Source organism: Mycena indigotica (assembly GCF_014461135.1).
Source record: "Mycena indigotica strain 171206Taipei chromosome Unknown Mind.scaff0011, whole genome shotgun sequence".
Classification (NCBI taxonomy): domain Eukaryota; kingdom Fungi; phylum Basidiomycota; class Agaricomycetes; order Agaricales; family Mycenaceae; genus Mycena; species Mycena indigotica.
The window spans coordinates 353,069-377,442 of record NW_023503010.1 but is presented as its reverse complement, the minus strand read 5'-3'; the positions used below and the strand labels follow the sequence as shown (position 1 = coordinate 377,442).

The 24,374-nt window shown below is 52.0% G+C and overlaps 2 protein-coding genes across 2 annotated transcripts; both read left to right on the top strand.

Annotated features, from left to right (window-relative positions):
• Positions 1-11,934: 11,934 nt before the first annotated feature.
• Positions 11,935-13,445, top strand: MIND_01154200 (Aminotransferase class I and II; the record flags this gene model as incomplete). The annotated part of the gene is made up of 5 exons (XM_037368071.1): positions 11,935-12,158; positions 12,208-12,474; positions 12,524-12,538; positions 12,581-12,722; positions 12,768-13,445. 5 exons carry the CDS (start codon positions 11,935-11,937, stop codon positions 13,443-13,445), a joined length of 1,326 nt encoding a protein of 441 aa, XP_037214997.1.
• A 779-nt stretch (positions 13,446-14,224) lies between these two features.
• Positions 14,225-16,380, top strand: MIND_01154100 (uncharacterized protein; the record flags this gene model as incomplete). Its single annotated transcript, XM_037368070.1, has 12 exons — positions 14,225-14,356; positions 14,409-14,710; positions 14,763-14,871; positions 14,921-14,965; positions 15,015-15,068; positions 15,115-15,452; positions 15,503-15,529; positions 15,585-15,602; positions 15,652-15,714; positions 15,762-15,788; positions 15,840-16,280; positions 16,332-16,380. 12 exons carry the CDS (start codon positions 14,225-14,227, stop codon positions 16,378-16,380), a joined length of 1,605 nt encoding a protein of 534 aa, XP_037214996.1.
• Between the last annotated feature and the right edge of the window lie 7,994 nt (positions 16,381-24,374).

Here is a 24,374-nt window from a genome sequence, read left to right as displayed (position 1 = left end):
CTCCGGCGCATTGGCAGTGCAAGTGCAGCCAGTGCCTTATGCACTGGCCATTAGAACACAACTGCTTACGAAGGGACATACCAAACTGCTGCAGCTGTCCGAACAGCAAGCTCACCATTGCTGGCACTGCTGCCCATGCTCATGCTGGGATGGCTGTGGCAGCAGTATGCTAGCGGGGCGAATCAGGCTTTTAGGAGACCCAGGGCAGCTTTTGGGCTTTCTAGAGCAGTGCTGGACAATTTAGAGCTGTATTGGAGCTGCTTCAGATTTTCAGTGTATTGGAGGCCTGGTGGATGACGTAGCCAGCAATGCCAAAAGACTTGTGCTAGAAAGGACTTTTTAAAAAGAACCCGCTGTCTGGTGAAAAATCACTGTCAATTTACAGTGTTGACCGGTGGGTAACATTGTGTGGCAACAGATATTTGCAAGGTTCTCATAGATAAAGGAATGAATAACTGTAAGTTTTTAAGTTCCTAAGGTAATTTTTGGTCCAGTATATCATGGTGTCATATCCGTGCATCCGTCACGCGCCGCGGCCCGCGGACCGGTCACGGTCTGCCGGCCTCCGGCCCGATCCGATCCGGTCGCTCCGGCAACCTTGTACTCTGTATGTCTTTCGCCTTGTTACTTATACCTCCGTATGTCCTTATGTTTGTTACCTTCCATATGCACTCCGTACCTTGTACTTACTTATGGTCTTCCCTTTCTACTTACTCTTAGTATTTAAGCAGCTAAAGTAGCTACGGTACTTTAGCTTGATTATAAACGTTACTTGCACTCCTCCTCTGTGCGGAACGACTCCGATCTTCTTCTCTCTCTTCTCTTGTCCTTCAGCCGGGCTCACTCCGCTCGCGGACCCTTGGTCCGCTCCAGTCCGGTTGGTCTTGTGTTCATTCATGTCAGGCAGCTACTGGCTTGTTAGCTATAGTAGAAACCCCCTCTGTTCTGCACGGCACTTGACAGTATAATCAAGCTCATCTGTCTGGCTCTGTTTTTCCCTCATGTCTTACGACAATTCCCAACAACATTTCTCACCCCCAACAATCCTCGTCGGCTTCCGACTCGTCCGGGATGGCCTCAACAGTCGTCTCCTCTGGCTCCTCCGGTTAACTTCTACGAGGGCCTAAATCTACGAGTTCATGCTGATCGGCGAAATTCTGCTTTGTTTTCTTCGTTTCCCCCTGGGAATCTTTACAACACCCCTCCTGCTCTTCACGCTTCCATGCAACACCCAGTCTCGCCCTCACCTTTGCCTCAAGGCGCTTTGTACGTTACTTTGCGTCCTTCGGCACGTCAGTCCCTAGAACCAAACTTTGGACGACGCTCCGCTCCTCACCCCTCGACTTATATGGATCCGCCTGTTCCGCCTCTGCCAATCAACAACCCTATTCGCAGTTTAATGCTGATGTTTCTGGCTTGCGCGGAACCCTTCTGGCTGAATTGGCCCAGGCGATACCGGATCACAACCGGTTCACACAAATCGATGAGGAAGTAGAGCAACAAGGTGAAAATGTTCCTCCTCCTAGGAGCAACAAGGTGTTGGTACTGGCCCCTCTAATCCTGGTGGGCCAGATAATGGTGGTGATGGCCCTGGCTCCCCTGGCGGTCGTAATAGTCCGCTTGGTGAAGGACCTGGTAGCCCTGGAGGTCCAGATGACCCAAATGGTCCTGACGGTTCTGATGGACTGGACGGTCCGGGTGGCGGCGGTGGCCCCGGAGGTGGCCCTGGCGGACCTGGTGGTCCTGGTGGTCCTGGTGGCGGCGGTCCTGGAGGCAGAGGCCCTCCGGGAGGTAACCCGCCTGGTGGTGGACCTGGTGGCCCGGGTGCCCCTCCGGCACCTAGGGGACCCACTGATGGCGAGAGAATGGCGGCTAGCATCATTTCAGCTCTGGCTGCCCTGGCTGCTGCGATCAACTCTATGTCGCAAAATCAGGCCATGGCTCAACAGTTCTCTCTCAAGACGTCTCGAAACGGAAAGTCCAATCTCCATAACCCAGAGTCTTTTGAAGGCTCTGATCCTTTAAAGCTTCGTCCTTTCCTCACTCAATGCTATTTGCATTTCGCTGAACATCCTTCTGAGTTCACTACGGACTCGGAAAAGATTGTTTACATCCTTTCCTACCTTCGCGGTAATGCCTTGTCGTGGTTTGAACCTCAACTGTTCAGCGACGACCCGGACTCTGTTCCGTACTGGGACAGTAACTTGGACCTCTTCTTATCAGAGCTCCAAACTACATTCGGTCCGGCTGATCCGGTTGGTGACGCGGAGGCAGCAATCCGCGTGCTTAGGATGAAGAGCGAGGACAAGATTACGACCTACGTCATCGAGTTCACTCGACTCGCGTCTCATACCTTCTGGGGTCCGGAGGCTCTCCGATCCCAATTCTACGAAGGTCTCCCTCGACACATCAAGGACGAGCTTTCTCGCGTCGACTACGTGAACACTTTGGTCAGCGTGCGCCTCGCGGCTGTCAAGATTGACACTCGCTATTGCTGACGTAAAGAGGAGATAATCCGCGAGGGCAACCTCAAGGATTCCGGAGGGTCTGGCTCCGGTGGCGGTAACCAGAAGGGTGGTGGGAAGAAGTCTGGCGGGTCTAACAACTCGTCGTCTTCGGGATCCAGTTCTTCATTGACTGGAACTTCTGGTTCGTCCAACTCCAACTCCAAAGGCAACAACAACGGCAACTGCAATAAGTCGAACGGGGCAACACTCGCGCCTCTGGCTCCGGGTCCGGTAACGGAAACAACTCCGGGGGTAAGACTTCAACGTTCTCTCACCTTTTGAAGGGTGGCCATCTTAATGCTGCAGAGAAGGAACGACGGATCAAAGAGGGCCTTTGCCTCTATTGTGGAGGTAAGGGTCATACGGCTGACAATTGCAAGAAGCGTCCGGCCAATGCTCAGGCCAAAGCTTCGACGACGGAGGCTGTTTCGGCCTCTGACGCTGCCGAGTCAAAAAAATAGACAGCAGCCCTGATGCCTCTGCACTCCATCAGGGTTGCGTTGACTCTGGCAGTGCCCCTAATTGGCCCGAGGCTTTTCTCAACGCTTCCTCTCTTTCCCCTAACGCTCTTAATCTCGACTTATTCTCTGCTGTGGACGCCCTCGGACCTCTTTCGGAGTCGCTATCCGGACCCGAAGCATATTCAACCACGCATATTTCTGTACTCTCTTCACTTGCCGCGGATTCAACTCCCGCTTACGGACACTCATCGACTCTGGCTCCTCTCACTGTTTTATATCTGCTCAGGCGTGTAAAATATATGGTTTTGTGCCTTACTCGATCGCGCCCGTTAAGCTCCGATATCTCGACGGCTCTAGTTCTATCATTCGGAGCCAAGTCCGGCTACTGATTCTTTTCCCTTCTGGCGACATTCAAATCTTGGACTTCTATGTCACTCGTCTTGATCCTCCTAGTCAACTGGTTCTTGGATACAACTGGCTGCACTGCTTCAATCCGTTGATTGACTGGTCCGCAGGCAGTATCTCTTATGATCCTGTGTCGACACAACTGGCGATTGCGCCTGTTTTGGTTCAGAAACCATCCTCTACGGACGACACTCCGGTCGACACCGCTCCGACCGTTCCGTCGCCTCTGAACACCCCTTTGTCGCCTTCACCTGTCTTGCTTCCTTCTATGGAGTCTGATCCTTCTATGGATTCAGCCTCTAGTCAAGGCACTTCACCTCATTCTGCCCCTCACATCTCTCTTGTCTCCGCTGCGGCTTACTCGGCAGCTATTCGTCAAGAAGGTACCGTTCAGTATACCTTACGGACCACCGTTCCGACGGTCCACGGTAATGCGGCCTCTACTTCTGGCCCGCCTGACGGACTCCCTTCCGAATATCACGAATACGCTGAAGTCTTTTCAGAGACTGAAGCTTATAATCTGCCACCGCATAGAGAGTTCGACTTGCACATCGAGACTGAGGACGGAGCTGTTCCGCCTATCGGACATCTCTACTCAATCTCGCAAGCCGAACTCGAAGCCTTACGCGACTTCATCGACAAGAACCTCAAGGCGGGCTTCATTTACCCGTCTAAATCCTCTCATGGTGCTCCTATCCTATTCGCTAAGAAGAAGGACGGCTCTCTTCGACTTTGTGTCGACTACCGTGGTCTCAATCGCATCACCAAACGCGACCGCTCATTTCCGATCTCCTCGGAGCCGTAGTGGTAAGATTTAGGCTATTATAGCCCAGGAGTAGCTTGATAGGATATACCCAAAAACCCAAGCTGTTCCTAAGGACTAGGAGCTCCTATGCTGTGCCATTCTAGCTTTTGCTAGCCTAGTATCTCAGTGTCACACATGTCACACATTTATAAAATATATTTTAATTTTTTATAGCTAATCTAAGGCACTTATCTAGGTATGTAAGGGTATCTCCTAAAGAACATTATTGATGTGGAACAATTTTTGATGGCCATCAGTAGTTTTGATGGACATGTCCAGATACATCATTTTTGTCCCAATTAGGACAAACATTGATACAGGCCTTCCCCACTATATACCGGGTCATCGGCCTGAAGAAAAGGAGTTAGCATTACTATATATAGTATTTTCTTTGTCACATCAATCAATTTGATGGAGTTATCACTCATTCTGAGAGTATTTCATAGTCTATCTTGCTAGCAATTCCTAGGTCTACCAATAGCTTGGTTTTTAGGGTAGATCCTATCAAGCTACCCCTAGGCCTGTAGGCTAAATCCTACAGCTACGGGTGCTCCTCGACGCTCCGGGTCGAGCTAGGATCTATACGAAGTTGGATTTGCGTCATGCTTACCACTTGCTCCGCATAGCGGAGGGTGACGAGTGGAAAACAGCGTTTCGCTCACGGTATGGTTCGTATGAATGGAGAGTTGTTCCTGAAGGCCTCATGAATGCGCCTTCGGCTTTTCAACGCTTTGTCAATAGCCTCTTTGCGGATATGTTGGACGTGTGCGTCATTGTCTATCTTGACGACATACTAATCTATTCGGACAACCCCTCCGAGCACCGCAAACATGTACGGGAGGTACTCCGCCCGTTTACGCAATGCTGGACTTTATTGCAAACTATCGAAATGCGAGTTCAGTGTGGAGTCTTGTGAGTACTTGGGCTATATCCTTTCACCTGATGGTTTCCGGATGTCTCCGGAAAAAGTTGCAGCTATCGTCGACTGGCCTGTGCCACGCAAGGTCAAAGACATACAGTCTTTTCTTGGGTTCTGTAATTTCTATCGGCGTTTCATTCCTTACTACTCCGACACTACCGTTCCATTGACTCGCCTCACGTGAGCCAATACCAAGTGGAACTGGTTGGAGGACTGCGAGGCGGCGTTTAATACGCTTAAGAATGCCTTCAAACAGTCCCCAGTACTTCACCATTGGGTGCCTGGTCGGCAAATTACTGTTGAAACGGACGCCTCCGACTATGCCATCGCCTCTATCCTCTGTATCAATGGGGATGACGGCAACATTCATCCGGTTGCCTTCCGCAGTCGAACCCTTGGTCCAGCTGAACTCAACTACGATGTGCACGACAAAGAGTTGTTGGCTATCTTCGATGCCTTCACTATCTGGCGCCACTATCTGGAGGGCGCTCCGCTTCCGATCGATGTCGTTATTGATCAGAAGAATCTTGAGTACTTCTCTACTACCAAGATTCTTACTCGTCGTCAGGTCCGCTGGTCCGAGTACCTTTGCCATTTTAACATGGTGATCCGCTTCCGTCCGGGCCGTCTGGGCGGAAAACCCGATGCGTTAACTAGATGATGGGACGTCTACCCTAAAGAGGGGGATAATGATTACCGTAAGGTTAATCCGCAAAATTTGCGCCCTATTTTCGCTACTGAACAACTCACAACGTCTCTACGCGCATTGTATCTCGAGGATGTTGTCCTCCGAGCAACGGTCGTAATGGATACTGAGAAGCTGCACACAGACATCCTCGCAGCTCTTCCTAACGACTCCGCTGCTTCCGCTGGTCTAAAGGCTGCAAAGTCAGGTTCTTTTTCGCGCTGGTCTGTTGACAATTCAGGTCTTCTACGACTTGATGACCGTATCTATGTCGTTTTGATCGGAACCGGCTCCGGCTCTGATGCATTGCGGGTACGTGTCCTTCAACATAAACACGACCATATTCTTTCTGGCCATTTTGGGCAAAATTGCACTCTCGAACTCGTACGACACGACTATACCTGGCCAGAGTTGCGGACCTTCGTCCGTGACTATGTGCAATCTTGCGTTCTCTGTAAACGCAACAAGAAGCCTCGACATAAACCGTTTGGGTTACTTAAACCCCTTCCGGTGCCGGAACGACCTTGGCATTCTATTTCGATGGATTTCATCGAGGGCTTACCAAAATCTGGCGAGTTTGACTCTATTCTAGTCATCGTTGATCGTGCCTCCAAACAGGCTATTTCCATTCCTTGCGACAAACATGTCAACTCAAAAGATCTAGCCCATTTCTTCCTTATTCACATCTTCTCTAAACACGGAGTCCCTTCCCATGTGTCCTCTGACCGTGGATCGGAGTTCGTGTCCGCCTTTAGGGTAACGTTAGAAATTCAATGTTAATTATTAACATTGTAACTTACACCTAGTGTTATTAACAATTATTTACATAAATGTTATTAACAACCACGTGATATGTTAATATACATGTTAGAAAACCATAAGTTAATTGATGTTAGAAAAAAAGTAGTGGTTAACAATGGTTATCTAGCCCCCCCACGGATTGCAGCCCAATCTACAGCAGAAACCTTCGTCTTGGGGCCCTCAGGCAAGGATGACACAGAGTCGGGAGTGGTTGTTGCAGTTGTGTCCGGTTTCTCTGGTGCCAACAAGTCCCGCAGCCCAGTAGAGCTTATTTCCATATTTTTGTCAATGACAAAATGCAGGCAACGGGTTGATTCTTCATCTTCACTATCACTGGGAGCACCGGAATCTTCCTGCAGATGATTCTCATCCCCACTCACAGCTGCATCTTCATCCCCTTCATCCCCCACATCACCCTCCTCATCCTCATCCTCGTCCTCCCCCCTCGTCCTCCTCCTCCTCCTCTGCCTCAGCTCCAGTCCGACCTAGTGCCTGTACTGCGGCAATCTTCCCAGGCTCCAGTTTCCGAAACTTGACAGTGGGGTGATAGACTGGCTGCGCGTTGGCCTGCTCTTTGGCGCGATGAAATTGCCCGACTTGAATCATATCGCGAAGCGTCACAATGGATTGACGCCCCCTCAGCGGCGAGTTCATCCATGTGACCATCGAGTTGGTCCGCTCGTCTGCCATCGAATTTGCGGTGATGGACAGTAGCTTCAGAACGCACAAGGCCACGAAACGGGCAAGAGGGTGCTGAAAAAGAACCTCTCACCATCCTCGAGAATCACCATCACTGATTGCGCGGTCGAAGGGATACTGACGTGTCCAGAAAGCGCACATCTGCGAAAAACCATTCACGGGCCACATATTGTGGGTCCAATCCGGCAAGGGCAGGATGAGCATTGGCAGGATCATCTTCCGCCTGCTCAAGAAGCTGATTCAGTACCGCCTGGAGCATGTCACAAGCACGATTGAAGGACGTTTGATAACGCTCGATGGGTGAAGATGTCTGCTTGACAGTGCGCGACCGTGCAGAAGAGCTGGTCGATGGAGCAGGTTGCGATGAGGGTTCTGGTTTCAGGAAAGCTTCATTTGAGAAGCGGGGGTCCATGCAGAATGTCGTGAAATAAAAGTCGTTGTTGTCGAAGAACTGCTTGTATCGTCGGTTGAAGATGGCAGTAACACGACGAGCAAGACCAAGTGTGATGCCTGTCGTGGTGGTCGGCTGCTCGAGTAAATGCTTCAACGTTGCTGCCATCGCGTGCCAAAAAGCAAAGACATCGGAGCCACGCGCTCGTGCAGCCTCCAGAGACCAAAGGGACCGAATCATAGGCCCGACGATTGCGATATAGGTCTCGAGTGCATTCTTGAACCGAAGGAAATCAGTTGTTCCTTGTGTTGACCGGCTGAAAAATAACCTTCTTCCGGTCATTAGGCGAGTTACTTAACATGGAGCTTCACTACACTTCGGGTTGGGATCCGTCTAAGGCTTCTCACGAGTGTCACAGATAAATACCTGTACTCTACCTGCAGGTAATTTAGGCTTCAAAACCAATACCTGCACTTGCAGCATCCGTGGGAAACGGGTACCTGTACTCACGGATACGGGTACCTCTGTACCTGCACGGGTACCTCTGTACCTGCACGGGTTATCCACGGGTATTTTGAATAAAATATTAGGATACTGAGGTATATTGACAATATTAAGAGCTTATATAGGATATAGTATCAAGTAATATACTAATATGGACACCACAGGGCATAAGAAGACTGTAGGGACTGGAATATATGGAAGATAATAAAAATTGAGATCTTCCAGAGTCATACCTGTACTCTTGGCATCCGTGGGAAACAGATACCTGTATCCGCGGATGTCAAACCTGCGGATGTTTTCCTGCAGGTACCTGTGCAAACATCCGCGGGTGTTGACACTTGTGCGGAGCTTTACATCCGTCAGCTAACGTGTCTCGTACCAACAGGACGACTGGGACCGCCTGCTTCCACGTGCTGAATTCGCCTACAACAACGCACCTAACGCGTCAACCAGAGTCTCTCCGTTCTTCGCTAACAAAGGCTACAATCCATCTCTTACCATTCATCCTGAATGAGATGTGGCTAATGTTTACGCCAAGGACTACGTCGTTGACTTGGAATCCCTTCACGAGTTTCTTCGAAAACAGATCTCCTCCACTCAGGAGCGGTACAAAGAGATCCTCTTCTCGCGCTTGCGCTCCGCCCGCTCCAGCTCCGAAACCCTCATCGAATTGGCGATATCGAGGGGGTCGGGTATCCGGATGACCGGTGGCACCCAGTTGGGCACTGCGATCGTCGCAGGGGCACGACGGGCCCGGACCTTCTCTGGTGAGCTTTTCGCTCGCTGCTTCCCCCTTGCCTTTCTTGTCCACTTCGGACTCCTCCTCCTCCTCCTCCTCGGACGACTCCTTTGAGCCCTCGTTCTCGGACTCCTTCGCCTCGTTGTCGGTCAACGACGTGAACTCGTCGTCGAATAACGACACCGGGTTTGCGCGCGGGCCAAAACCCTTACGGAAAACCCTCCGGTGTTGGCGCACCGGCTGCTCGTCCTCGTCGTCGTCGCTCGACTCGACGACCGGAGTCTCGGTCCGTTTGCGCTTTTGCGCCTTCTCTCTCGCTGCGTCTGCCTCCCTCTCGTCGACCAGACGACGGAGCTCCTCCTTGTAGGCGCGCTCGTTGGCGGCCTGAGGACTCTCCGCCTCCGGCGACTCCTCCCTCGACCCACTTCCCTCGCCCTCCGGCTCCGACTCCAAGTCCCCACCATCCACCCCTTGCCTGGAACTCGGCGAGCTGCTTCGACAGCCTAATCAGGTGCTGCCCTTGCTCGTTCGCCAGCTGGGTGAGCATGGCCTCGTTCTCCTTGCTAGTTTTGAGCTCGGAGCGACTCTGCTCGAGCTCCTCGCGCTGAGCCTTGGTCAGGCCAGCTTCGCTATGTTGAAGGTTAGTTGTCGGAGTCACTCCGTTGGCTGATCACGCACCCTTTTGGTCTTACGACCCTTTTGGCCTTCGGAGGCGTTCTGGGCCAGTCGCAGGAGGACTTGGCGTCTATACATTCTACACACGACGACATGTTGGTCTTCTTGACCGGTTGGTCCACGCATTACAGCGTCTTCTTGATGCAGCGATAACAGGCTAGAAAACGGTCAGTTATTCTTCCGTCCGCTCCGTAACGGAGTACTTACGGATGGCGCGCAACGACATGGCGGTGGTGGTAGAGGGGAGAGAGTTGGGTCCGCCGTCACGAAAACTCACGGCCTTATATACCACAATCCAGCACTCTCCGACAAACTTTTGATCATCACCGCCGTTTCCGCCAATTCATTTGCTGCGCCAAGCTGCGGCCCTGCAGCCATTCAATTTTACCTTCCGCAGGGTTTCCATCGAATCTTCTGGGCTCTCGCAGGCCTCGTGCCTAAGAGGGGGATACTGTCATATCCGTGCATCCGTCACGTGCCGCGGACCGGTCACGGTCCGCCGGCCTCCGGCCCCATCCGATCCGGTCGCTTCGGCAACCTTGTACTCTGTATGTCTTTTGCCTTGTTACTTATACCTCTGTATGTCCTTATGTTTGTTACCTTCCATATGCACTCCGTACCTTGTACTTACTTATGGTCTTCCCTTTCTACTTACTCTTAGTATTTAGGCAGCTAAAGTAGCTACGGTACTTTAGCTTGATTATAAACGTTACTTGCACTCCTCCTCTGTGCGGAACGACTCCGATCTTCTTCTCTCTCTTCTCTTGTCCTTCAGCCGGGCTCACTCCGCTCGCGGACCCTTGGTCCGCTCCAGTCCGGTTGGTCTTGTGTTCATTCATGTCAGGCAGCTACTGGCTTGTTAGCTATAGTAGAAACCCCCTCTGTTCTGCATGGCACTTGACACATGGGCTTATCACTAGCATATAAGGTATGTATAATTTGAACAATATCCTTGAAGTCTATACACTAATGAGATAATTGGCAGTTTAGCACTGTGACACTATGTCACAAGCATTGACAAACCTCCGAAAAACAAATTTTTCTGCCATTTCACAGGACAATCATCAGGGAATGTCACAGCTCATCACAAAACCAAACTTGTATGTTTTCACTCTATGAACAACCTTTATTAAGCAATCTACTGTCACGTTCTGTGGGAGTGAAACAGGAGACTGACCAGCATGGTCCCTAAACCAAGAGACATATCTAGAAACCCAAAGTATCAAAAACCATCTACCAGACCACCCCGTGAAATTCTCAACTGAGTGAGACACCTTGCAGATCTCCTCCAGCAGCTCCCATCTACACTTCCAGAAAAATCAGCAGATGATACCGACACCTTGCAATTTCATCTTAATCCCAAGGTCATTGAGGATGGTGGGTGCTTGCTGCAGCAAGCCGTGCATTAAAGGTTGCATTCCAACTTTATCTACATAGCAAAAAAAAAAACTCCTTGGATAAAAAATAGCCAAAATCAAGATTAAATTTTTCTGCCTTCTTGAGCACAAAAAAATAAAAAATGGCCAGACAGTTGATTAAAATACTACAGTATCAGCCCAACCCTTCTGCTCATGTTTCACATTCCATAGAGTATTACTTTAGATAAGGGTCCATCTTGTCTTTTTTTTTTCTAGTGTTGAGCCGCCAGTGTGGGGAGATCATGTTACATCAGTGACATAACAGTGATATAACATCAGCGTGCCATGGCATTATGCACATTAAATGCATTCACGCGCTTGACAGCAATGTGTTGCCGACCCAGTGACTAATCGGACGTGGCCCCGGAACTTGGTCTGACTCACTCTTGGAGTCATTTCATTTCATTACCAGTATACTAGTATAAAGCACTGTATTCCATAGTTCTACAAGTTTTCAGCTCCCCACATTTATGATCTAAGTTCCGCCATTCATCGCTGATATGTCCACCCGGTCCGGAGCCCTTGCTGTTGCTCTCGCACTGTCCCCGATCACCTTCGTCACTTACACCCAACAACACCAAGTCCTGGGTATGGATTGACCCTCACATATTCATTTGGCTTATGGCTGCTGGCAGTTGTGTTGCTAAGCTATATTGGGAATACTTTATCTTTATAATGTAGTTTTTGTTTTATCATTAGACTGTAAAATGTTTCACATGGGGGAAGTAGGTCAGCTGTGAGTGAGTGAACTTAGTGTAGTCAAAAACTACTCAAAACCAGTGTCAAATAGTTGTTAGCTACCAAGATGCGCAAAATGATATTGTATTGGCTTGAAAGAGAGTTGTACGCTACTTACAAATAGCTGCAATCGTTCCAAATAGGTTATAAGCGATAAGCAATTGTTGGTATCAAAAGGAATTTGGTAATGCAGTCTGCGGCCATTCCCACGCTGCTACTCTTTCCTCTCTCCACCATGCTAGGCTTCAAACTCTCGCAAGGTGTCCAAGACACCATAACACCTCCGTTCGGCCACTCTTCCCTATCCCCTGACACGCAGTTCTTATCCTTTTGCAGGATTCCGTCGGCCTACACGTGGGCAGCGGCTTACCCCACCTCGCAGCCCCATGGGCCGCTGCTGGACATGTCCCAGTGCGTATGCCTCTACGATACACCCTCGAAGACTGACATAGCCGATAAGAGGCGTCCCAGGCGACCCGCCTGACGCAGCACTCGTCTCCGCGCTGGGCATAGCGTCGACTTCGTTGCAGAACTTTGGGTACTGTCCGTCCGAAGGGGAGCTGTCGCTGCGCCAGGCGATAGCGAAAGAGATGAAGGCTGTCTATGGAAACGAGACGGGTGTGGTGGCCGAGGATATGAGCTTGACGGCGGGCTGCAACATGGCATTTGTCGCGGCAATTGTGACCCTGGCGGACGCGGGTGACGAGGTTATCCTGCCCGTGCCTTGGTGTGTGTTAGAACATTCCGTGTCAGCGAGCGCTGACGAGCCCGGCTAGGTATTTCAATCACCAGTGCGTGCTGAGTTGGTAGCTGGCTATGACCAAGCTTGGCAGAATGACGCTCAGCATGCTGGGGATAACCACCGTTCCTCTGGAGACGCGTGCCCAAGACGGGTTCATGCCTTCGGTCGAGCGCTGCAAGCTGCTCATATCTTCCAAGACCCGTGCCATTGCACTAGTTACACCAAACAACCCAGTGTGTAACTTTTCTGACGTGGGTGCATGAGACTGACATTCGTAGACTGGCGCGACATATCCGCCCTCCTTGCTGACCTCTTTTTCGGAACTGGCGCGGGAAAGCGGGGTCGCACTCATCATTGACGAGACGTATCGGGACTTTATTACCCCCGCAAGCCCTCCCCATTCACTTTTCTCGTCGACCGCGTGGCGTAGCCATCTCATCCACCTCTTCTCCTTCTCCAAATCGTACGCAGTGCCTGGCCACCGCCTGGGCCTCGTTGTGGCTTCCCCTGCATTTCAGAAGCCGCTGGGAAAAGTGCTCGACACCCTCCAAATTTGCGCGCCACGGCCGATCCAGCTGGCGCTGGCCCCGCTGCTCGATGCGGGGGGATTGCGGGCCTCGATAACGGAGACTGCGGCGCGAATTCACGCCCGACACCAGCTCTTCCGTGCCTCTGTTCCGTCCATCTGGAAAGTCGCGACCAGTGGGGGGTACTTTGCTTTCGTGCGCCATCCGTTCGTGGGGCGGGGGAGCAAGGCGGTTGCGCAGCGGCTGGCAGAGGAGATAGGCGTTGTTGTGCTGCCGGGCGCTTTTTTCCGTGACGAGAAGAAGGTGGAGCAGGAGGATGACCGTTGGGTCCGGTTTTCGGTGGCGAACTGCGACGAAGAGCGTATTATCGGCGTCTGTCGCCGCCTGGAGGCATGCGTCGCTGTCTTTGGGTGGGCAGTCGATGCATAAAGCCGTGCTTGTTAAGTTGGATACTGGCCTGGGATGTGAATACTGATGATGCTCTTCTCAGTCTCCTCCGCTATGCTGCAGCTGTGTTTCTGTCGTATATGGGTCGTCTATGTCCATCGCGTCATGGCGACACGCTGGGCCCGGCGCGAGTGAACTGGAGTCGAGGCGAGCAATGCGTATTGGACTTGGCACTGACAGATGGACGCGCGCCGTCCGTCGATGTCGGGGCTTGGCAGATTGATTCGGCGCGACTCCTCTCCCGTATGGGACATCATGATTCGTGCAATGCTGATTCATTCACGTCCTTGCGAGCCTCTTCAACTCGGGGGACTCGGGGTTCGGCACTGGGAGCCTGAGGAGAGTGGCTGGAATGTAAAGGGTTTCCAGAACCACGACACAGCTTGCTGTCACTGGATGTGCCGAGCGCCCCCAAGCTTGCAAACCTTGATAGCGGTGTGACAGTCTATTTATGCGCGCGACTGACAGGATACATACAGCTGATGGCCAACGCGTCCAACAGCTCCATGTCCTTCACGTCGAAGCCATCGTAGACTGTCAGAACTCCGCCACCGCATCTACCAGGGGATAAATACTCATCCCGCTCTCACACCTCCCCACTTCCTTCCTTCCTTCTCCCCCTCTCCGCAGGCTAGTCCTTACCTGTGTGTCTTGTCTATCGTCGGCTCTTTCATTTTCTTCTTCTTCGTTGCAACCTCCAGCTTGCCTGGACCATCGACCTTCGTTCTTTGCTCTAATCGACTACCACCTTACTCCCACTGATGACACGTACAATTCCCTTTATCCTCGCCCTCCTCGTGGCACATGTGGCGGCTGCGCCGATGCCGGCGGAGCTCAATACCGCGCTCGAGGCACGCGGACTACTGGACTTCCTCACGAACACAAGCGGCGAGGTACGCGACCTGTTCTTATCTTTTGCGTTGACTTAGTATCTGGTGCACACAGTGCGCCAACATCACCAGCGGCCTTTCCGACGGGCTTACTTCGGCGCTTTCCGTGCTGAGCCAGATCAAGACAAACGATGCCTCGGTTTCGAAAAATCTCGCGTCCATCAAGGGCTTCCTCACGTCTGCCTCCAATGTTGGCAAGGCCGTCTCGAGTGCATGTGACGCGACCGCCGCCGTCTCCAACGCCGCAAACCAGGTTGCCGCTGCCGTGGGCGGTGCGAAGAAGGGCACCGCCGCTGCGACAAGCGCCAGTGTGGCTGCTGCGAAAGCCTCGAAGAGCGCCGCCGTAGCCCAGGCCAGGTGGGTACTTCAATACTGTCTTCAAACTGGTGTTGACTGGGTTGATATTTAGTGCGAAAGCCGCGTTGTCGAATGCGGCAGCTAGCGCTGCGCAGGCTCAGAAATCTCAAGCCGCGCAAGCTGCAAAAGTTCTTAGCGCTGCGAATGCCCAGGCGAGCAAGGTATGTCCCATCTGTCATAAGGTTGTTGGTTATCAACGGACCGGTGTAGATTGTCGCGAGCGCTAAGGCGCAGGCGAGCAAGGCCGCGGCCGCCGTGAGTTCTGTGCGAATCATTGGCTTCAATTTCTCAATAAACACCCCAGTCTAAAGCCCAAGCAAGCAAAGCTGCTGCTGCCGCCAAAGCTGCCGCCTCTAAGGTTAGTTCATTTTTACCAACAATATTGATCGACTGAAGTCCCACAGGCCGCCGCGCAAGCCGCTGCTGCCGCCAAGGCCGCTGCCGCGAAAGCTGCTAAAGGCGGATCAGGCGGCGGGGCCAAGGCCGGCTCTGGCGCGAAAGCGAACACTGCAACAGCTACACCGACCACAACCGACTCTGACGCTGCAGATGCGACCACCACGGACCCGACTACTACCAGCGATGCCGACGACAGCACCGCAACGGAGCCGCCGACCACAACCACCGACGGTGATGATGCGGCAAGCACAACTGATGGCGGTGATGACGATACCGCAAGCAGCACCGATGGCGCGGACGACGCACAGGAGACTGGCACGGACACAGATGCAGATGCAACATCGTGAGTGGGCCCGTGTTGGAATTTATAAAGTTGGCTGACTGGTAAAACAGGACTGACACGGCTGACGACGCTGCTGCGTGAGTACTTGTTTTGTCCAAGGGTTACGGTGTTGCTCACGCTTTTGCCTGCTAGCACTGATGATGCAACCTCGTTAGCCGCCGCGTTTTCTCCGTCTCTACTAGTATCTGACTTCCAACAGCACTGATGCTGCGGACCCCACCGCGACCGACGGGACCGACGACACCGACAGCGACGCCACTGCGTGAGTGGCCAGTACTAGTGTGACGCAATCCCTGACGCATTTGGCAGCACGGACGGCGCCAATGCTGCTGCTGCGTGAGTTCTTGTTCCCGGTTACTGCTTTTTCGGGGATTGATCTCGGTTCAGTACGGACGACGGCACTGGGACCGACGACGCCGACACCACCGACGACGGCACAGCCGATACCGATGCTGATGCCACAGACGCTGACGCCGGCGCGGCTGATGGCACCACCGATGCCGACGATGGCGTTGATGATACCACCGATGCCGACGCCGATACCGGTGTTGACGACACCAGCGTCGACGATACTGGGGCGGATGATACCTCCGACCTGGACACCGGCGCCGACGACACCGACGACGGCGCGGACTTCGACTCCGGCGCGGATGATAGCTCTGACTTCGACAGCGGGTCGGACGACGACTTCGACTCCGGGTCGGACGACTTCGACGACTCGGACTTCGGCGGTGGAGGGGACGACTTCGGTGGAGGAGGGTTCGATGATGACTTCCGCCGCCGGGGGCAGCCGCTGCGCAGGGGGGTGCATGGGGTGCTGTACAGGGTGTAAGAATGCGTGTCGTCTTGGGTTCTTCCTTTATAAGCTTATTCGGGCAGATATAGTTGCCCAATTTATTCCACCTGCAATGTACGCCGACATAGATAATCACCACAATCCAACACAAAGATAGGCTTTTTAAAAACCTTGGAAATGTCTTTCATCACTGGGCCGTTTCCACAATTTTGCCATATGAAAACTTAGTGAAAAATCTGAAATTTTTGAATGAAATGTTCTGGGTCAAAATTTGAACTTTTCCCCCCAACTTTTGCTGGAAAAATGTCAGAAAAATAACTTGAAGTTTGTTACCTAATGGTAATTCAGAAAAATGTCAGACTATACATAGAGAAAAAAAACCAAGAATTTGCGTTTTTGCAAGTAGTTTTTGTGAAGAAAAATGTGGGGGGAAAAGATTCAAGGTATTTTTTAACATTGTTTTTAGTGAAATGTTTCACATTTTTTATCAGCAAAAGTTGTTGCACAAAGGATCAGGTTTTTCCAAATGTTTTACAAGTATAAATTCAATTGTTTCTTCTAAAGAAAAAAAACTTCAAGTTTTGATTCTAATAAATTAGAGATTATCAGCACTTGGCTAATAATCCTCAATTACAGTTATTTTATATATGGGAAAGCAGAACCCATATCTTATGCATTACATCCTATGGAGCCCACCCATATCTTATGCATAGATTCAGGTATATGAGCTGACCTCGGAACCGGTCTTGGCGATTCCGGACGACACACGGCCTTTCCGACTTGAGGCGGACAGCTCTGATTATGTGACGGGGGCGGTTCTTTCACAATCCACCCCGGACAGGAAGTGGCACCCTGTAGCATTCTATTCCAGCGCAACTATGAAATCCACGACAAAGAGATGCTCGCGATCATCCGCGCACTCGAGGAGTACAGACACTTCCTCGAGCACCCTGTCGAGATTTGGACTGATCATAAGAATTTGGAGTACTTCAGGAAGACACAGCACCTCAACCAGAGACAGGCCTGGTGGTCGCTCTACCTCTCCCGGTTCGACTTTGCGCTGCACCACAAACCCGGTTGTGACATAGGCCAACCCAACACCCTTTCCCGGAGACCCGATCACGAAGTCGATTCCGACAACTCTGACGTTGTCCTTCTGCCACCTGAGCTCTTCCACGTCCGCGCACTCAAAGGTGTTTCCATTTCCGGTCCCGGTTCCGAACTCCTTCGCGACATTCGCGATGCCCTCTCTGGTGAGCCTGACTTGGAGGAGCACGTCGCACCAGCGGCCCCGCCCGGCAACTCCTTAAGGTGCAAGGTAAAGCTTGAGGCCCCCGCTCCTCACGTTCTGACAAGTGGGCTGTCTCCGGCGGTCTTCTCTATTTCCGAGGGAAGATCGTCGTACCAAAGGACAAGGACCTCCAGAGTCGCATCATCGAGCTCTGCCATGACACTCGAGTCGCTGGACACGCCAGTCGGTTTAAGACTTTGGAGTTGGTATCCCGGAACTACTGGTGGCCCCAGATGTCTCGCCATATCGACTGGTGTGTCGCGACCTGTGACATGTGCTGTCGCACCAAGGCACTCCGGAGACTACCCCATGGAGAGCTCCACCCTACGGAGACGCCTCCGGAGCGCTGGCATACTGTCTCTGTTGACTTCATCGTGGAGCTCCCCGAGGCCCATGGGTACGACGCCGGTCATGGTCGTCATTAACACCCTCGGAAAGCGCGCCCACTTCTCAGAGTGCCATACACCGGTCGATGCAGTAGGGGCAGCCCGCCTCTACTACTGGAATGTCTGGCGGCACCACGGGACTCCGGAGAAGTACATCTCCGACCATGGCTCGCAGTTCATTGCGGACTTCACCTGAGAACTTCGGCGTCTAATCGGCATCAAGCCTGCCACGTCCACCACGTATTACCCGCAGACGGATGGCCAGACGGAGCGCGTCAACCAGGAGTTGAAGCAGTACCTGCGGATCTTCACCAACTATCAGCAGGACGACTGGGATGCATGTTCACTCCTCCACGCAACAAGTCCCCTTCATGACGGACACAGGACGACTCCCGCGCAAGGGCTTCGAACCCGGAGTCCGTTCCACTATGGAGTCTGTGAACGAGTTCCGCAACCGAATCGCCACTGGGGTTGCCGAAGCCAAGGCCGCGCTCACTAAGGCCAAGGAAGAGTACAAGCGCTACTACAACCGGAGACGCACTCTGTCTCCGGAGTTCAAGATTGGTGACCATGTTTGGCTGGATGCCTCTGACATCAGGACGACTCGCCCCTCGGAGAAGTTCTCCCACCGCCGCCTCGGACTGCTCAAGATAGTCGCGGAGATCAGCAAAGGTGCCTACTAGTACAAGCTCGACCTCCCTCCGTGCTACTCGAAGCTCCACCCGGTCTTCCCCGTCGTCAAGCTTGAGCTCGCCCAAGACGACCCTTTCAATGGACGCCCCGGCTACGACGAGCCCCCTCCGGACCTTGAGAACGGAGTCCCGGAGTGGGAAGGCCGACACGTCGCATGACCAGTGGGTCCGCTTCGACCACGTCTTTGCCCCAGACAAAATCACGGAGTTCTATCGTAGGTACCCCGGCAAACCGTGGCACATCGCCTCCGCAGCCTTCAACACCATCCCTTTCCGTTCTATGCATCAGGACACCACATTTAAAGGGGGGGGGGGTGATGTCGGGGGAACCCCTCTTTCGGCCCGTCGGAGTCGCCCCGACTCCGGTTTCGACTCCGGTGATTGCATCACCGCTTCCATCAGGTGCATCGCCGCCCCCTGCCTGACGATCCCCCTGGGACCTGGCCTGCGACATGGTGCAGGCATACTGCACGGAGCAACGATCAATCTTGGCACGTCATCTGCCATTTCAATACTGTAAGATGAGTCAAAATATGTTGTGGCTCAATGATACAGTATTCCTCAGAAGGAGAGGCATCTACAATCTTTGCCAGAAGCTCAGGGCAGCTGGTAAATGCTGTATTTGCAGTAAGCCAAGATGGGATCTGTTTATGCTTATGCACAAGAATGAAAGTTTGCATATAGCCCTGCAAAGGCATTTGCCAGATATGCTGAATGTAGCCTGAAGTGCAAGATCAAACATAGGTGACCATCTGACACCAGTCTCTGAGGCTTGAGCTTCTCTGGCAGTAAAAGCATTAATTGCTAGGAAAGCTGCTGCTGCTGCTCGAACAGTCTCATTACTACGGAATTCCCAGTTATCATAATCCAGACGTGCAATATCAGCACTATGCCCCAGATAGCCTGCAACTTTGCGAATTGCACCAAGATCTGCAAGAAGAGGGATAATCAAGGACTGAACTAAGACTCCTGCAGCATTTAGGGTAGTTTTGATTTTCTTGCCAGGATTCTAAAACTCCTTCATGATATTAATCAGCGCTTGGATAACATGCCAGATTTGATGAACATCAGGTGCTTTTTCCCTGGAATCAAGCTCCAGAAAAAGCAGTTCTCAGTTTCAAACTGCAGATGTACTGGTAAATTGAGGCAGAACAATACAACTGCACCAACTGAGTTAACTTTGCCTAATTCACCATGAATATGAATTGCTATATATATTAACTGCACTCTTACCTGATATCTTATTGGTATAAGGATTGAACCAATCAATGTACATTGACCAAACAAGGTTGTATGGTCCAAGAACATAGTTTCCTAAGCTCTTCCAAAGTGGGCTATCTTTAACATCCTTCATAACAGCAGGATATCCATTAAGTATCCTATTGGCACTGTCTGTTGCAGATTGCTGTAATGCTGTAACTATAACAGAACGAGATAGAAAAAATGATAGAAAGGAATCAAATGACTGAGAGGTGAATTGCCTAGCAGGAATATCTTTAGTACCAGAGAGAGTCTTGATAGACTTGAATAAAGGGGTGCCACAGATGGCTGATTGAGGTGATTGTCTATATGAGCATTTCCTAGGGATTTGTCCCTTTCCCTGTGGATACATAGAAAAGCATTCTAAACAACAGATTGTTCTTTCAATTTCAGGTTCAGAAGAAGATTTATATGCTGTTCGTATATCCCTAGGAATATGAATATGAGGAATCTGCAAATTTATTCCAGAGGCCTTGAGAACACTCCAGATTATTTCTAGAGTTAAGAATAAAATCAGGCCTAAGCTGTTCAGAACTTTATTTGCTGCATCACGGCTAAGTCCCATTGAGAGGTTGAGCCATAGAACCAACAGGATAGATAACTGTCCTATAGGTTGAAGTGCTAGTATTGTTTAATCAGAATATTTATACAAGCTGCTTTATTTTGCTTACCATTCTCAAAAACCTCAGGTGGAATTTCCACTGTCTCAAGTACTTGGGCCAAAGGGGGACAGCTGAATTAGCAATTTTAGGACTTGATTGAGACTCCATGTTGCCTATTTTAGCCCTGCCAGTATGCCTGCCTTGATTTCTAGACCTTGATTGGGCTTCAGCCAGAGAATCCCTTAATTGCTGAGCTTTGGTATGCTTTGCATAGGTTTGTCTGGTCAAAAGTTGCCCATCAGGCTGGCAGCTTTCACAGAAGCAAAGCTGGGTGCTCATGGGACAGAGGCGGAAACTCAGGCTGTAGAACGGCAGAACAGGCTTTTATTGGATGATCTAATCTCCATGGTTCTATCAAATTCTCACGTCACACCGGTGTCCCGAGCCGGAGGTCCAGGGCCGAAGGGCCGTTCTTTCATTGAAAGAGATTTTCTTTGTGGCTTAAGCTGCAACGCCAAGGCAGGTGCCTGACAGATGAGCTGCAGGTGCCCGTAGCCTCCCGGAATTCCGGGAGGCAATGGAATGCCGGCGGTGTAAGTGGTCTAATGTACGATACCTGAAGCTCAAACATAATGAACATAACCATAAATCTCATAGCACAACCACAAACCATCAATTAAGAAGCAAAAACCACGTAGACCACACACCACAACCTGGTAAAAAAACCACAACCATAAAGCTGTACCATCTTTAAAACCTCAATGGAAAGAGCACAGACTCAAATAACTAAATTTTTGTGAAAACTGCTCTTATAAGTGGGTCTACTGAGGGCTGAAGTCTTAAGCAAAAATGGGCGAGAAACGGTTGGCTCAAGGTGCGTGTTTGCGGTATTTCTTCTGCGTGCTTCATTGACACCGAATCTCTTCTTTGGCCAGCCCCTACCCTCCTTGGTCACCCCGAAGAAGGCCACACTGCCTCAGTAGGCGCCAACGTCCCCATTTGCCGGCTCCTCGTTCCCGTCCTAGAGGAACGACCGCTCCACGTTGCTCCTACATGCTCCAATTCAAGACGGCAGACGGATAAAACGTCTCCCCTGTGGACGGTCTCGTCAATGACCGCGGGCTGGGTGGAGGGAAGAATGGCGGGGAAGAGCCCCATCTTCCTTCATCAGGAAAACCCAAAGTTACTGGGGTGACCTGGTGGAGCTGGAGAGCTGGAAGACCTGGTGCCAGTGGGCTCCAGAAGAGGAAATCGTGCCAGCTAGATGCCAGTACATGTCAGAAGTTGCTACGATTTTAAAATAAAATTTCATTTGCATGGTGGTCTATGTATTTGTTTACATGAAAAGCTTGAAAGGCATCTAGATAATGAATATACTGCAAGTCCCGGGGAATATGATGCTGCCCAAAGACAGGAATTAAATGGACCCCCGTAGCATACTGTCCAGGTGAACGATGGTAACCAGCCGGGTGGTGGAGCCCCGAGTCCGCATTTCAGGCTCAACGATCCACATGCCCGTTGCATCGTGTTGCTCGAAGTCCGCCCGTGAAGCTGCGAGTTTGTCGAGCCGCTGATTTGTCAGTAGCATCTGGCCTAATGCTTCAAATCGGCTAGACCGGCGCCAGGGCTTTTTGACAGCAGTAACGTGTCTCGATTCGGTAATAGATGAGCAAACACCATATGGTGCACCAAATTCACGGATTGAGCAAGCGTAGTGTTTGCGTCTGTCTCGACAAACGGCACGTAATCAGAATGACCGTCCGCAGCTGGGTTATCGAGCATGTTTGTGGCAACAGTCTCCGGATTGCGATACCAAACCGTATACGACCGTCGGGCCCATTCGGGGCATCAGCGCCGGTAGCCAGTGGCTCTGACTCCAAGCAATGCCATGGCGCATCGCCCAGCTTTGTCGCATCAATGGCTTCGTAAAGATGGTCCGCATTTGCGAATGGAGCAAGATCGTCGTGCTTGAGCTTGTCGAGAGCCCAGACCTCTAGGAGCTCATTGATATTGCCTCCCGAAACCTGCGCCTGACGGAAGAGGATTTCCGCTGTGCGGAACTGGACTGTGTCCTCGTATGGGGTCCAGTTTGTCGGGGAGGCCGCCCGACGAGGAGGCGGCAGCGTTCCGGGCAGCAGATCATTCCCATCTTCATCGCAAGGCCGTGCTGAAACGACTTAATAACAGGAATAGACAGCTCAAAATGACGCACCAGAGAGGTGTGGGTGGTAATGACGGTGCCAGCCAGCGGGGAGTTGCGGCTCAGCTGGATCGGTTTCCTCATTGCTGTCCTGGCCGGTATCCGAGAGCAGGTCCGGCTGGTCATATCCCATCTCTATGTCGTCGTCATCGTCCACCACTCCAACAGAGGCTTGATCGTTGGGCACAGATCCTAGAAGTGTAGGATTTGAATGGTCGGTCCGGACGTGGTTTGTAAGCCCCCCAGATGTTTTGAAATGACGGCCACATCCCACATATGCACATTTCAGCAGGGCGATCGTCTTGCGCCCACGGTGCCCCACAGCGCGAGTACGAGGACGAGTACCTTTCGCTATGAGAGTGCGGATGAACGGGCAAAATATGTCACCAATTTTTACCAAGATTTGTAAATTGTTGTCAGGGGAACCCCCGCTTCGGCCTCCTTCGGACCCTCCGAACGCATCCGAGGCGCATCCGACCGGCGCCCCCTCGGACGCTCCGACCCACCCCGACCATCGTCCACGGCCTCCTTCGCCCGCACAATCACCGATCCGTCAAGACCCTCCCAACGATCACCTTGGGACAGAGCCTGCGACGCCGCTCAGGCCTTCTGCGCTCACGTCGGCAGTTACGGACGACCAGTATATAGTTGGCGCCCCTAGCAGGCGGACCCTTAGAGTTTCTTCTCTTTGGATCCTCCCCTGCTAGGTCGGTCCCTCCGTGTATTTCCCGTAGCTTTTATTCACGCTTTGGATCCTCCCCTGCTAGGCTTTCGTCGGAGTCTCCAGGGTTGCCCTTACAGCAGAAGAAACTCTCTACGGGATTAACCGGTCAAGATTGCCAGGTTTGGTGCTGACTCAGGCTCGGAGTACGAGTCCGTACCCCCCTCGTCACCGCCCCTGCCACTTGACCCCTCCTCCTCTGCTCTTGTCGTCTTTACGCCCGCTATGTCTACCGGAGCTGCTCCGGACGCTGACGCGCATGGACGCACTTGAGGCGAAACTAGACAACCTCACCAATCTCCTCACCCACCTTGCTTCCCAGGCTTCCGCTGCCGCACCACCTCCGGCAGCTCCCGAACCGCCTGGCATCTCCGAATGCCCCCGACGGGATGCGTTATTTGGTGACATTACTGTCGCCTCAAAACTGGTCTTACGACCAAACCCCCCGTTTGCGTTTAACGGAGATCGCAAACGCGGCCGCGCCTTCCTATACGCGGTCAAAACCTACGCTCGGCTTGCCCCGGAGGCCTTCGTAGTTAACGGAGAGCCGAGCGAAGAAAAGGCCGTCCGCTACGCCATGTCCTATATGGCGGAGGGACCTGCTCAGCAATGGGCAGAGCGTCATGGGAGCAAAACCCCTTCCCCTTCCCTCGGTGGAGCCAGTTCCTCTCCGAGTTTCGCCTTCGGTTCGTCGAGGAGAACGAACAGGACCTCGCGCTCGCTAAGTTGGAAAGCGCGGGTTATCACATGGGAACGCGGGATGTCTACGGATATACCGACGACTTCGAGGACTTGATGGACCTCGCTGGCTTCGAAGACGCGTTGGTTAAGGTAACCAAGTACCGCCACGGACTTGACCCCTTGATCAACAACGGCATCACTTCTTGAACGACCCCCCAGACCTCCGTGACTATCTAGGCTGGCGCACTCGGGCTTTCCGACAATATGAAGCCCTGGTGCGAGCGAAGCTCATT